General features: G+C 45.5%; 1 protein-coding gene across 4 annotated transcripts in view; it reads left to right on the top strand.

The window, feature by feature from the left end:
- CAB39L (calcium binding protein 39 like) overlaps positions 1-12846 on the top strand; it is a 112926-nt gene extending 100080 nt beyond the window's left edge. For all 4 annotated transcript variants that reach the window (XM_006121347.5, XM_075919073.2, XM_006121344.5 and 1 more), the window contains 3 exons: positions 2656-2721; positions 4344-4487; positions 10753-12846. In XM_006121347.5, coding sequence (XP_006121409.1) covers positions 2656-2721; positions 4344-4487; positions 10753-10932 — 390 coding nt within the window. In that variant the 3' untranslated portion in view covers positions 10933-12846. The remainder of the gene's footprint in view (positions 1-2655; positions 2722-4343; positions 4488-10752) is intronic.

Here is a 12846-nt window from a genome sequence, read left to right as displayed (position 1 = left end):
ATCTTTAGTGGGGGCATTTCTGTAAAACTTGGAAGAAACATTTAAAATAAGTGGATCTTCTTGATTCTTTGTGCCAGTTGGAGCTGTTCGTTCAACAGCAGAGTTCATCCATTTCCCAGACAAGGGAACCAGTCGGGGCAGCAGCAGCAGCCCAACTTCAGGGAAGGTGCCTGTGCTTCAAGCCAGCTGAATCACACTTTCTAATCTACTCATAAATAACAAGAGCATAGAATCATAGAATACTAGATTTGGAAAGGATCTTGAAAGGTCATCAAGTCCAGTCCCCTGCCCTCTCGGGACTCAAGCCCCCATCTTGATTAAGGATTGGCAACCTATGGCATGTGTGCCATAAGTGGCATGCAAGCTGATTTTTGAGAGGCATGGCGTGGCGTGAGCTCAGCCCCGCCTCTCTAGGGTTTCCAGATAGTTTTACAAAAAATACTGAAGGCCTTCTGTCCGAGAGAGAGAAATTTTACGTGTCCAGTATTTTCTGTTTCTTATACTGGACAGAAGCCGCAAATACTGGACACCTGGTAACCCTTCGCCCCTCCTCTCCCACACAGCAAGTGGAGAACCCTACCCCTTCCCTGAAGCAGATTAGGCTGCGGTGGGAGGAGGTAATACTGGGGCTGAGGCTCCTCAGTGGTGCCTCTGGGTCTGGCCTGAGACTGTGTGACCGCGGCAGCATTGCCTGCAGCTTCCCACCATCCCGAAGGTGCCGCTGCCACAGCCCCAGAGGCTGGAGGTGCCGCGGCCACGGGGTTTGGGGCTGGCCCAAGAGGCGCCGCAGCCATGCAGTCCAAGGCTGGCCCCAGAGGCACCACTGCCACATCCACACAGTTCAGGGCTGGCTGCAGCAGTGGGATCTCTAGGGCCAGCCCTGGACCATATGGCCATGGCAGCAGGGCCTCCAGAGCTGGCCCTGGACTGTGTGACCATGCCAGTGGGGCCTCTAGCCTCCAAGGCCAGCCTCAGACCCCATGGCCGCAGCAGCAGGGTCTCCGGCCTCTGGGTCTGGCCCTGGACCCTGTGGCCATGGCAGTGGGGCCAGCCCGGGACCGTGTGGCCATGGTAGCAGTGACTCCAGCCTCCGGGGCCAGCCTGGGACTGCATGGCCATGGCAGTTACTGTAAGGAGGCGTGAAGCCCGGTAAGCATCCTGCCTTATGCTTGGACCCCCACATCCCAATCCCCCTCACTTACTCCCCTCCCCCCACCAAGACCCTGCTTCCCCAGCTTGTTCTGACAACCTCCCTTGTTCGTGCACCCTCCCTCCTGTCCAGATACCCTATCCCCACCCTGCTTCTGCATCCACCATTGCTTCTGCACCCTCCCTTGCTCCTGCTCCCTCCACCTGGCCAGACACACTACTCCCAACCTGCTTCTGCACTCTACCGCCCACTCAGACCTTGCAATCTCTCCCTCTTCTGCACCTCAGCTCCCTCCCAAATTCTGCACCTCCATCCCTATCCCACTCACTTTCAGGCTTTCTCTCACCCTGAATCCCTAATTTTTGTTTCTATCCCAAGGTATGTCTACACTACCCTCCTAGTTCGAACTAGGAGGGTAATGTAGGCATACCGCACTTGCAAATGAAGCCCGGGATTTGAATTTCCCGGGCTTCATTTGCATAAGCCGGGCGCCGCCATTTTTAAATGTCCGCTAGTGCGGACTCCATGCCGCGCGGCTACATGCGGCACGGACTAGGTAGTTCGGACTAGGTTTCCTAGTCCGAACTACCGTTACTCCTCGTGGAGTGCAAGTGCGGTATGCCTACATTACCACCCTAGCTTGCATCAAAGTTAATATAGTTATGCTGTGTGCAATAAGGTAAGAACAAACTCCTTCCCTCCTCTGTTCATCATCCCAAACAAAATTTGCTTTCGACATGAGTTGTACTAGAGATCTGGAGACATGGAACAGAATATAAGCATTATTTCTACTGATGGCTAAGGAGGATTCTCCCTTGGTTAAACTAATTATTTTGGCTTAGAGGATGCAATTCTTGGTCCCAGGTAAAAGTTTTAAATGGGGCATGTAGCCCTTAGCTGCACATGCTTCAACTATCCATATATCTGTTGGGAAACTAACAGAGCATCTTTAAGCTTCTGATGTATAGGAAATAGTAATGACAATGAGGACAACTGAAGTGAAACAAAATGGAAAATTGGCAAGAAACATGGTAAAAATAATAGTGTCATGCTCAAAATACCACACTTCCACCATATTTCTCTCTTTCCAGGGACAAATATTGCACTCTACTTATATAACCATATGTTGGCATAACAACTCAGACAGCCTGTGGTAACTAATTCTCAGAGAGGTAGCCATGTTAGTCTGTAACTTTAAAAACAATAAGTAGTCCTAATGTTGTATTTATATGTTCTGTTTTTTGGAAGCAAATTCATAATCTTGTGTAAGATGGCAGGAGGCGAGAATCACTAGGGCTCTAAGCTCCTGACTCTTTGGTGCGTTCACAAGTGCAAGTAAACGTGCATTGAATGTTGCTAGTCCGTGGCCAATATGTTATCATAAAGAAGTGGCAGAGAACTGTGCTGCTACTGCCATCTCAAAGCTAGAGCAGGAAGGGCCAGTACAGAGGAGTGAGAGACAGAAGAATGCATACGGTTACATTGCTCTTTTCTTGTTCCCTTAGATCTTTGAGGACTATGAAAAATTGCTTCATTCTGAGAATTATGTCACAAAGAGACAATCTTTAAAGGTAATGTAAAATTCTGGAACACCTTTCTTTTAATAGTCATAACCTGTTTAGAATATTACCTTGACTGCCACAGAATGGCCTTGTATCTCTTTTGTTACAAAATAAATTACTTTAAATTAATCTAGTGGATGTGAAAATCAGGAGATATCTTCATGTCTCTCTGTTGGGGTTAGCATTGAAAAGTCCTAGTTCCTGAACTCATATGGCAGTGCCAGGAGTGATTTCTCCAAAATGAGGGTGTTTATCCTCTTCCCCCCCCCCCCCCCCAGTGTAACCTGAGTTCACAGCCTAGTTCTGAAAACAGAATGAGTTTGGTAGGTGCATTTTAGTCCCCATTTGTCCAAAGCACTGTAGCACCAAGTAATTTGGTACACTTTGCAATCTCCTCATGACTAGAACAGGAAAGTGTGATGCATGTAAGGATTGACGTGAAGTAGCAGAACTATGTGGTATGGTTGTACAGTAAACTTCCGATAATCCGGCACCTTTAGGACCCAGGGGGTGCTGGATTATCAGATTTGCCGGACTATCAGAAGGGGGGGCTCTGAGGGGTCTAGGATGCGGTGGGGTGCGGCGGATGCCACCCCAGACCCCTCATAGCCCCCCCTTCCGATAGTCCGGCTCTGCCCCGGGCGTCCCTGATTCAGCCGCTGCTGGTCAGTTTCAGCAGCGGCTGAATCAGGGACGCCTGCAGCAGAGCAGCTGGAGTGCTGCCAGGTTGGTCCGGTAGCGCCGACCCTTGGCGCGGCGAGACCAACCCGACAGCACCCCAGCTGCTCTTGGGGATGCCTGGGGCAGAGTAGCTGGGGTGCTGCCAGGTTGGTCCCGCAGCGCCGCTCCTCGGCGCTACTGGACCAACCCAGCAGCACCCCAGCTGCTCTGCCCCAGGTGTCCCCAAGTCAGCCGCTGCTGAAACTGATCAGCGGCTGACTCCAGGAAGCCCAAGGCAGAGCTGCTCTGCCCCAGGCTTCCTGGAGTCAGCTGCTGGTCAGTTTCAGCAGAGGCTGAATCAGGATGCCTAGGGCAGAGCAGCTGGGGGGCTGCCGAGTTGGTCCCACAGCGCTGAGGAGCGGTGCTACTGGACCAACCCGGCAGCACCCTAGCTGCTCTACCCCAGGTGTCCCCAAGTCAGCTGCTGCTGAAACTGATCAGCGGCTGACTCCAGGAAGCCCAAGGCAGAGCTGCTCTGCCCCAGGCTTCCTGAAGTCAGCCACTGGTCAGTTTTAGCAGCGGCTGAATCCGGGAAGTTGGGGGCAGAGCAGCTCCAATGGTCTGGCTGCCTGGAGCACTTCCGGGTTCCTGATGGTGCTGGACCATCAGGAGCGCAGGACCATCGGAGTTTTACTGTACTTGATTTTATTTTATCTGGCTCAAGCCATTTGTTACCATATGCATTAATGTGGTCTCCATATCTGCCATATCTGGATAATCAGTGCTGTTGGACAGTTACCTACCTTACATGAACAGCAAATTCACCTCAATTGTTTTAAAGCCCCTCCATTTTTGAAGCCATAAGAATATATGAAACCTCTGGGAGTGAAGATAAAAATGTGGTGCTTTCATCTGAATCATAAATTCAGTGGTGAATTATAAAGCCTTTGTTTTTGTAAATGTTCTTGTAGCTTCTGGGTGAACTGATTCTGGACCGACACAACTTTGCCATCATGACAAAATACATCAGCAAGCCAGAGAACCTAAAGCTAATGATGAACCTGCTGCGAGATAAAAGCCCTAACATTCAGTTTGAGGCTTTCCATGTGTTCAAGGTAACTCAGTGTGGCCTTCTGAGAGGAAGGAGTATCTCTTTCATAATGGGAGGGAGGAGAACTCAGAAAAATGTGGGGTCTTAAAAACATTTTCAGATGTTTGAAATGTTCCTAATGGGAAATTTCTCCCTGACAATCAGTCTCTCTCACTTACTTGCCCTCTCTAGGGCTATGTCTAGACTGCAAGCCTCTTTCGAAAGAGAGCGTCTAGACTGCATGTTGACCTTTCGAAAAAGCGGCTTGCTTTTTCGAAAGAAAGCATCCAGTGAGTCTGGATGCTCTCTTTTGAAGAAGCCCTATTTACATTGAAGAACGCCTTCTTTCGAAAGAGGAACTTTCGAAGGAAGGCGTTCTTCCTCGTGAAATGAGGTTTACCGCCATCGAAAGAAAAGCCGCGTTCTTTCGATTTAATTTCGAAAGAACGCGGCTTGAGTCTGGACGCAGGGGAAGTTTTTTCGGAAAAAGGCTACTTTTCCCGAAAAAACCCCTGAGTCTGGACACAGCCTAGGTGATGTTTAAGGCAGGTTCCTTTGGCTGTGGGCCTCATGATCTAAGGGAGGCCCTTGTTACAGAAATGCAGGCTAACTACTTACTTAGGTCAATGATGCGCTCTTTGACCTCCTTAGAGCATGTCATGACAGATGGATAATGTTGGCTTTGTGGAGAAACAAGTTTGGAAATTTTGTCATGTCAGATTTGCTTTTGAGAAGTTTGAGATTTGGTATATGCTTAGTTACTCCCCTTTTTGGCTCTGTTTTGAACTGATCACTGATGCAGCCTTACAAAATTGTCATAACATATCATCAGCGTAGATACATATTTTCTTTTATCATCATGATCTAATTAATTTTTAAAAATTTTATTTACCCATCAAGAAAGGCTTTTGCCCTGAGAGAGAAGATGAATAGAATTATTATTATGCAGAATGATTACAATGCAAAATTAACTCATGAATATGTATGGATATATTTCCATAGTTTGAACAGAATAATTTGCAGAGAAGAGGGATAAAACACAAGGGTGGGTGGAATGTCCTTTTCTGGAAGATGCTTATAAAATAGACCACATTGCACCAAATGGCAAGTATTTTCCAGGAATTACCTCACCTTGGTCATGTTCAAAAAGGCTTTTTGAATTCTTTGATTCTGTCATTTCTATTGTGCAAAAGAATATTTCAGAAAGCTTTTTACCTCTCCACGGTATGGTTTGAAGGATGGTAAGGTTGCTCCATACAATCTTTCATCTATGTATAGTAATCACAGGGATTCCCAAAATATTTCAGTATTTCTCTTTCTGCATAATAAACCTCAGTGATGCATTTAATTACTTGTGTAAGCCTTTACACTGTTCTCTCATTGACTTGTTCTTGACAAGCAAACTAGTGTGACTAGTTTCTGCTTTTAACCCTTATCAGGAGGTATACAACTCAGAGATAAACTGGAGAGAGCAAATCCCAAATACTTGCAATCTTTAAGAGCTCAGTTGTCAGGGGAGGGAAGAGAAGAGAGAGGATTGGTCTTGGCTGGCTACTTTTTCATATTTACTGATGGTAACATTTTTGTGCATGGAACTATGCACAAAGTGCAGTCTTGGAATTAATCCATAAGGCTGCTATCATCTGTTGCTTCAGATTCCTCTTAAGCACCCAGACTCAGTTCTGGTAGGTTATTCCATGAAATCAGACAGTGATGAATAAGGGCATGGCAGTTGAGAATAGTTGATTTTATTTTGGCTAAAATATAAATAGAAGTATCTGGAATGATCGGTTATCATCCAGCTGTCTGTCTATGTGATATTGTTACTGTCACCCTCATCCTACCTCCCAGTGTCCATCTTTCTTTTGTTTTTTTTATGGTCAGTACATCTCATTTCCAGATTTCTTCAGTGCAGGGATTGTGCCTACCCACATATTGTGTGCAGTGCATAACACAATGGGGCCCTGATTCTGACTGGAATTATAGTGAAACAAATAGTAAAGGATAATGCAAACTTCATTGATGTCAATGGTCAAATTCTTTCCTCAGCTACATGAATTCAACTCCCATGGGACTCTTTATTTTTACAATAATACCTGATGGCAGCAGTAAGATGAGTCTAATATGCATAGTATCCATTTTACAGTTTTCCGTGGGAGTTGTACCATGTAATTCAGAGCAGAATCTCATTCAGTGGAAGTTGCACATTTCTAATTGCAGAACGTAGCCCACAGTTACAACAAAATCTCCCTCTCCTGTCTGCAGCATAGCTCTCCTTTGTATGTGGAACTCCTGTTCCACATATGCAAAGTAAATATAGAATATGTAGGAGAAAGGGGCACTGAACATTTTGTCCTTAGAATTTATTAAAAAAAGAAAACTCTGCAGATGATGGGAATCTCTAAATATGAAAGAGAACACATGCTTTATGGAAAAATAATTACTGCCTTGTCCCAGTGCCCTCTGACAGGTGAAAGGCAGTCACGTGCCTTGTTGACCTGGGATATAGAACAAAATGAGGCCTCTGGGCCACATGTGGCCTATGAGACATTTTGTTTACTGTTGTCAATGATTCCACTGGTTTCCATCTACATAGTTTCTTTCCTACTAGTATTATTATAGTGACACACACTTAAAACAAGGGCACATTAAGTGAGGTGTGTGTTTATTGCACACAACATGGACTGCAAGAGTTGTGCGCTCCCTCTGCATTCAAAGTGCTACTGTGGTTCTGTCGGCACATCCTGCAAATTCTAGGTACTCTTATTCTTTATGCTTTTGTAACTGTGTGGGGGGGGGAGAGGGAGATTGGATTCTCTCTTTATTTTCACATAACTTAAAACTGTGCCTGAAGGTATCTAGTTAGTCCTGGTTTAAATTACAGGCAGTCCCTGAGTTACGCGGATCCGACTTATGTCGGATCCGCAGTTACGAACGGGGCTTTTCTCGCCCCGGAGGACGAGAGCGGCGGGACGCCCAGATGAGCCGCGGTCCTGCCACCCGCATTCTCCGGGGCGAGAAAAGCTGCTCCCCGTCTCCTTGGTCTGCAGGTCAGACCAGGGAGACGCGGAGCAAAGCCGCGGAGGACGCCCGCAGCAGGACAGCCGCAGCGCGCCTGGGCTGTCCCGCTGCGGGCATCCTCCGCGGCTTTGCTCCGCGTCTCCCTGGTCTGCTGGGGGGGTGGGGCGCAGCTAGTGTCCCCTCTCCCCCAGCAGACCAGGCTTTTCTGCCCACGACGCCTGGGGTAGAGCAGCTGGGGCGCTGCTGGGTTGGTCCCGCAGTGCCGCTCTTCGGCGCTACTGGACCAACCCGGCAGCACCCCAGCTGCTGTGCCCCAGGCGTCCTGATTCAGCCGCTGCTGGTCAGTTTCAGCAGCGGCTGAATCAGGACGCCTGGGGCAGAGCAGCTGGGGTGCTGCTGGGTCGCTCCCAGTAGCGCCGCTCCTCGGCGCTACTGGAGCAACCCAGCAGCACCCCAGCTGCTCTGCCCCAGGCGTCCTGATTCAGCCGCTGCTGAAACTGACCAGCAGCTGACTACAGTAAGTCCTAGGCAGAGTTGCAGCTGACTTGGGGACGCCTGGGGTTCTTAAGTTGAATCGGTATGTAAGTCAGAACTGGCATCCAGATTCAGCCGCTGTTGAAACTGATCAGTTTCAGCAGCGGCTCAATTTGGACGCCAGTTCCGACTTGCATACAGATTCAACTTAGGGACTGTAGGTTTGTTCTTATCTTGTACGTAACCCGGGGACTGCCTGTACTATAGTCTGCCAATACTGATTTGATAGCAAAGATTTGCCAAGTGGCTGATACTTGCTACTTACTGAGAGCTGCCAAAAGATTTGGGTTTAAGTTACCTGACTTGGATCTTTTTGCAGCTAGGCACATTTGAAATGAAAAAAGTGCTTGTTTTGTAAGTATCCAAATTCCAGTTCTCCTGTGTCCCAGCTGACCCTGAAGAGGCCACATGACTCTCAGTACAGTATTTGATTATTGAGGATTTGAAGCTGCAATATTTTAACTAGAACCATGAGCATCTATAATTCTAACTATTTTACAATACAGTTGGATGGCAATTAAAATTGCAGTTAACTTTTAAAGCTCTGAGGACAGCCATACTCATACGGAGCATTCTGGCCAGAGGTACTGAAGATAAGTAATTAGTTCTCATTTTCAGTACTTCCTCCCACATAACTGTTCCCCCAGCATGACATCTTCCCTGCTCCCACTCTTAGGCTTACTTGTTCGAAATGATAACTCTCTAAGCCTTAGCTTCCACACCACACAATCCATCACCCACACATGGCCACCTAAAAGCCTTGGGAATATATGTATTCGTCAGGTAACACAGACAAGGGGATTAGCAAGTATCTTAACTGTTTTTAAAACCTTCCTCTGTGCACAGCTTTTCTACCTCTCCGTTCCAATCAGGGGTTCAATATCTGGTTCGAAGGCTGAACAATAAAAGGGTCTTTCTGAATATTCATGCGTTTTCTTTTAACAAATATATTTGCTACCATTATTGGTCCATCCTAGTATGTGTTTTTTGTTTCCTTGTTCTCTTGCAAGCAATCAAAACTAAAGCACTCTGCATTATGTTGCAAGAACACACATACAAATATAGGCTATAGCAGCCTCTCTTGGCTGACGTATTAGATTATTTTGTGGACTTATCCCCCACTGGTGGTTTAGTGTAATATAACATTTTTCTTAAGCAGAGATGTAGCAGAAATAGGTTTTAGTATTTAAATCTAAAAATAGAATGAGTTACACAGTGTGTTTGACCTTAGCTTTATTTTTCCATTCTCTTTCATGAACGTCACAAAGCTACCTCCTGCTGCTCGTTCTGCAAAGGGTTCTGCATAACTTTGACAGTTTCCACTCAGTGCAGGGCAGAAGCCACGTTTGTGTTTAAATACCCACTGTGTTATGTCTGAGCTATAGAACTGATCTCTCTTTTTGTCTGTGGGGGATGTTGCAGGTTCAGCTATGTGAGCTTTCATGTACTTTCAGCTGGGTGGTAATCCTCCTGCAATGCATATAGGAAAGTCATAGGACCAGTTTCAGCTCTGGGGTCAATGGGTTGATTGGCCTGTTGATGTATAGAGCTAAAGAATTCAGCCTATTAGGAGACATTATCTCATGTGTAATCATTTGCTATGCTAATACATATTTTAGTCTAGAGTCAGTTTTAAAATTAAATCCTTTCAAGACTGTTTGCAGGCTGTTCCTTTCACACTGGGCAGATACAGTGAAATCTAATGTTCACATTGACTAATCATTTTGGGCATTTTACTTTTTGGGTGGCCTATCTGAGACTTCTTAAAGGGGCCTAGATACTTCAGAAAATGCAAGCCATTGCAAATAGATTTGCATTGTGCTTTAACAAACAATTTTTTAAATTTATCTAAACTGTGGGAAACAGCTTGCAATTTGTATAATAGGGTTCAGAACGAAGGGCCAGATTGTTGGAGAGGCCTCTTGTGGGTACAGATGTGTACCTTGTGGCAGGGTGGGCTTGTACTTCCTGGGACATGAGAATCTTCACAGGGACTGGGTTCTAGGCTGGGTGTACAGCTGCTCGGGCATCAGTAAAAGCTGCAGCTTCTCCCTTTGAAGGATAGTACAGATGTAAGCAAGAGAAGCCCTCAGAACCAGACTAACAGGGAGCCCAAGAAAAGTTACAGGGTGGGCAAGAGGTGCGTTCCTCCAAAATGAGGGATTGCTACATAGCAAAGATCCCAGCCTCTGACCTGGGTGATCTACAAGCATCGAGTCCAAGGCACTGGGCTGGCAGTGAGATGCATATGTAAGTGTGGTGCACTATCCTTCTGCTCTTCCTCACTGTTATGTCCTTGTGGGTGTAGCAAACAGGTTGAAATGTGGTGGGTCTTTCTGTTGTGAATTTCCTTTCCCAGCCTGCTCACTAGAATGGTCTAGGGAGGGTGAAGTGGAGAATATGATGTACGCTCCCAACCAAAAACAAAACTGCTTGGTCTAATTTTAGGCCATTTCAGTTTTATATAGAAACTGTATCATCAACACAAGCCTGGCCTATTCTCCCAGTAATTCTAAGACATTTCTGGTTGTAGGGCTGTATGTGTGGAAGTGATTGGGGATTTATAGCCAGCTTTCAACATTTAGCTTTACAATCATACGATGCATGGGAGGCACCAGAGAATCTGGGCTCCAGCATTCAGTTGACTCAACAGAGAATGATGTAGGGCAGTGTCATGACTCTGATTGTTCATCCCTCTCTTTCTGTCCGTCTGTGTGGTTTTGTTTGCATGTTAGGTATTTGTGGCCAGTCCAAACAAAACGCAGCCCATCGTGGAGATTCTATTGAAAAACCAACCCAAGCTAATTGAGTTTCTGAGCAATTTCCAGAAAGAGAGGACGGATGATGAACAGTTCAACGATGAGAAGAACTACTTGATTAAACAGATCCGAGACTTGAAAAAACCAACACCATGAAGAGCTCCCCTCATTTCCCATCGTAGACATTAATTCATACTTGTTCAGTTCCTCCCATGTGTCATTTTAAAACACAATAGCGCTTGAGAAGTGCCTGTTTTAGTTTGATTCATTGTTCACATAGATGTCAAGAGTATAAAGGTCTTACATGAAAACTTTAAAAAAGTCTAAAATAATATATTCTTTCTAATCAAGTCTGTGATTATTTATGTCAATTTAGACACACTCTCTATTAGAAGCTAGTAAGGCAGATTTTCGTTTGTGCACTCAAGAAGAATGAACCTCTTCACTCTTGCTTTTATTAGCAAACTTGAGCTCTTGGTAAATTCACAAAGTAGGAGCTCTGAAGATTTAACTCTTTGCACTTGTGAATTTGTTTTTGTTCTGCATGTACAGGAGGACTGTGAAAGAGGGTGCTGGGTGACTGATTTATCTGTACTTATATAGTGGATTTGTTAAAGCGGTGGGAGATAGAGTTTAAAAAAATAAGGCTCGCCTATTCACATTAGCTTTAGTGTCACTCATTCCTTCAGTCTTGTTTTTTTTTTTTAAATTTCACTGAAGCTCAGAGGTTTCCCATCAGTTTAGCCAGCTGTACCTGGGAAGCAGGCTAAGACTTTGGGTGGGGCAGCCTATGCCCACTGCCTCTCATTCCTCTCTATCTGTTCTAACCCTACAATGCAGCCTGTGCTGCTCTGAACCCCAGTCTTGTAAGATGGATCTGGTGAAGCCCTCACTCCACTGGGAATTAGATCATGCACTTTTGAATGGAAGCTAGGTAGTTCCTCAGGGCTAAAGGGAGAGATGCATCAATAAGGACCTGCTCCTGCTCCCGTTGAAATAAGTGGGGAATTTTATCATTGACTGCAATGGAACCAAATTGGGCCTTATTCAGCACTTCTTCTGGGCATCTCCCATTCGCTTCAGTGTTGGTGGGGGCACACCAGCCCTTCTCAGGAGTGAGCCCTGAGCCCTAAGCCCAGCCTTAAGGGAAGCCCAGGTAGAGTATCAGTGATACAACCCTAAAGTACCAGTGACTTTACCGCTACAATAGCTGTGCCATGGCTTGGAACTCCCGACGTGAATTCTCTAGTGGTTCAGTTTCTGTTCCTTCATATTTGCCTGTGCAGGGAACATTGTGGCCAAAACATTCAAACCAGGGGGACCTAAATCAGACTTATGCATTCTTATTTAGGCAAGTAACTAGAAGTGGCTTAACTCGAAGCTGCTGAGTAACCCCTGCTCCCATTGAGTCAATGGAAGCTGCAGACGCTTAGCTCCTCTGAAAAACAAGCTGCCGCTGTAGAAGCTTAAATGAAGTTCTAGGAGTGTAACTTTGGGCTCGCAGTGTTGCCCATTGTGGTTAGCATGTTCCATTTTATTAGTTCAGATGTGAATTCAGTTTCTTTGCTAGAGGCTGAAAGTTGCGGAAGTGGAAATCATTGCACTGTGATGTTTAAGACAAATAAAGCCTTGGGTCCAAAAAGAGTTGCCTAAGTATTCTTGCCATTTTTACTTCTTCTAGGAAATAGGCATTGTGATTCTGGGTATTGTGTTTGGAGAAGGAGTTTGAGAGTGGGGAGAGAATATCTTGAAGTATTTCTTCTATTAGCTTAAATTTGGGTTTTACTGTTTGTTTAATATAACATGTTAAGTTGTCCAGTTATAATTGCATAGCAAATACTTCAGTGACAGGATAACAATCAGGTGAGATTTTTTTTGTCCCTAAAACTGTTGTATATTAAGGTGATTGAGAATTTAACTTGTATGCTTTAGAAAAGGGGTGAAACCAAACAAATAGGTCATCAACATGTGGATTACTTTTAAGATGCCAGACATAGAGAAAAATGTATATTCTAGCTGTGTGAAATTATAAAATTATATTTACAAGTTATTAAAGGCATGGTTACTAAT

Source organism: Pelodiscus sinensis, chromosome 1 (assembly GCF_052426305.1).
Source record: "Pelodiscus sinensis isolate ZL-2025 chromosome 1, ASM5242630v1, whole genome shotgun sequence".
Classification (NCBI taxonomy): domain Eukaryota; kingdom Metazoa; phylum Chordata; order Testudines; family Trionychidae; genus Pelodiscus; species Pelodiscus sinensis.
Note: the sequence above shows the minus strand (reverse complement) of the source record. Positions and strands in the feature narration are given on the sequence as shown.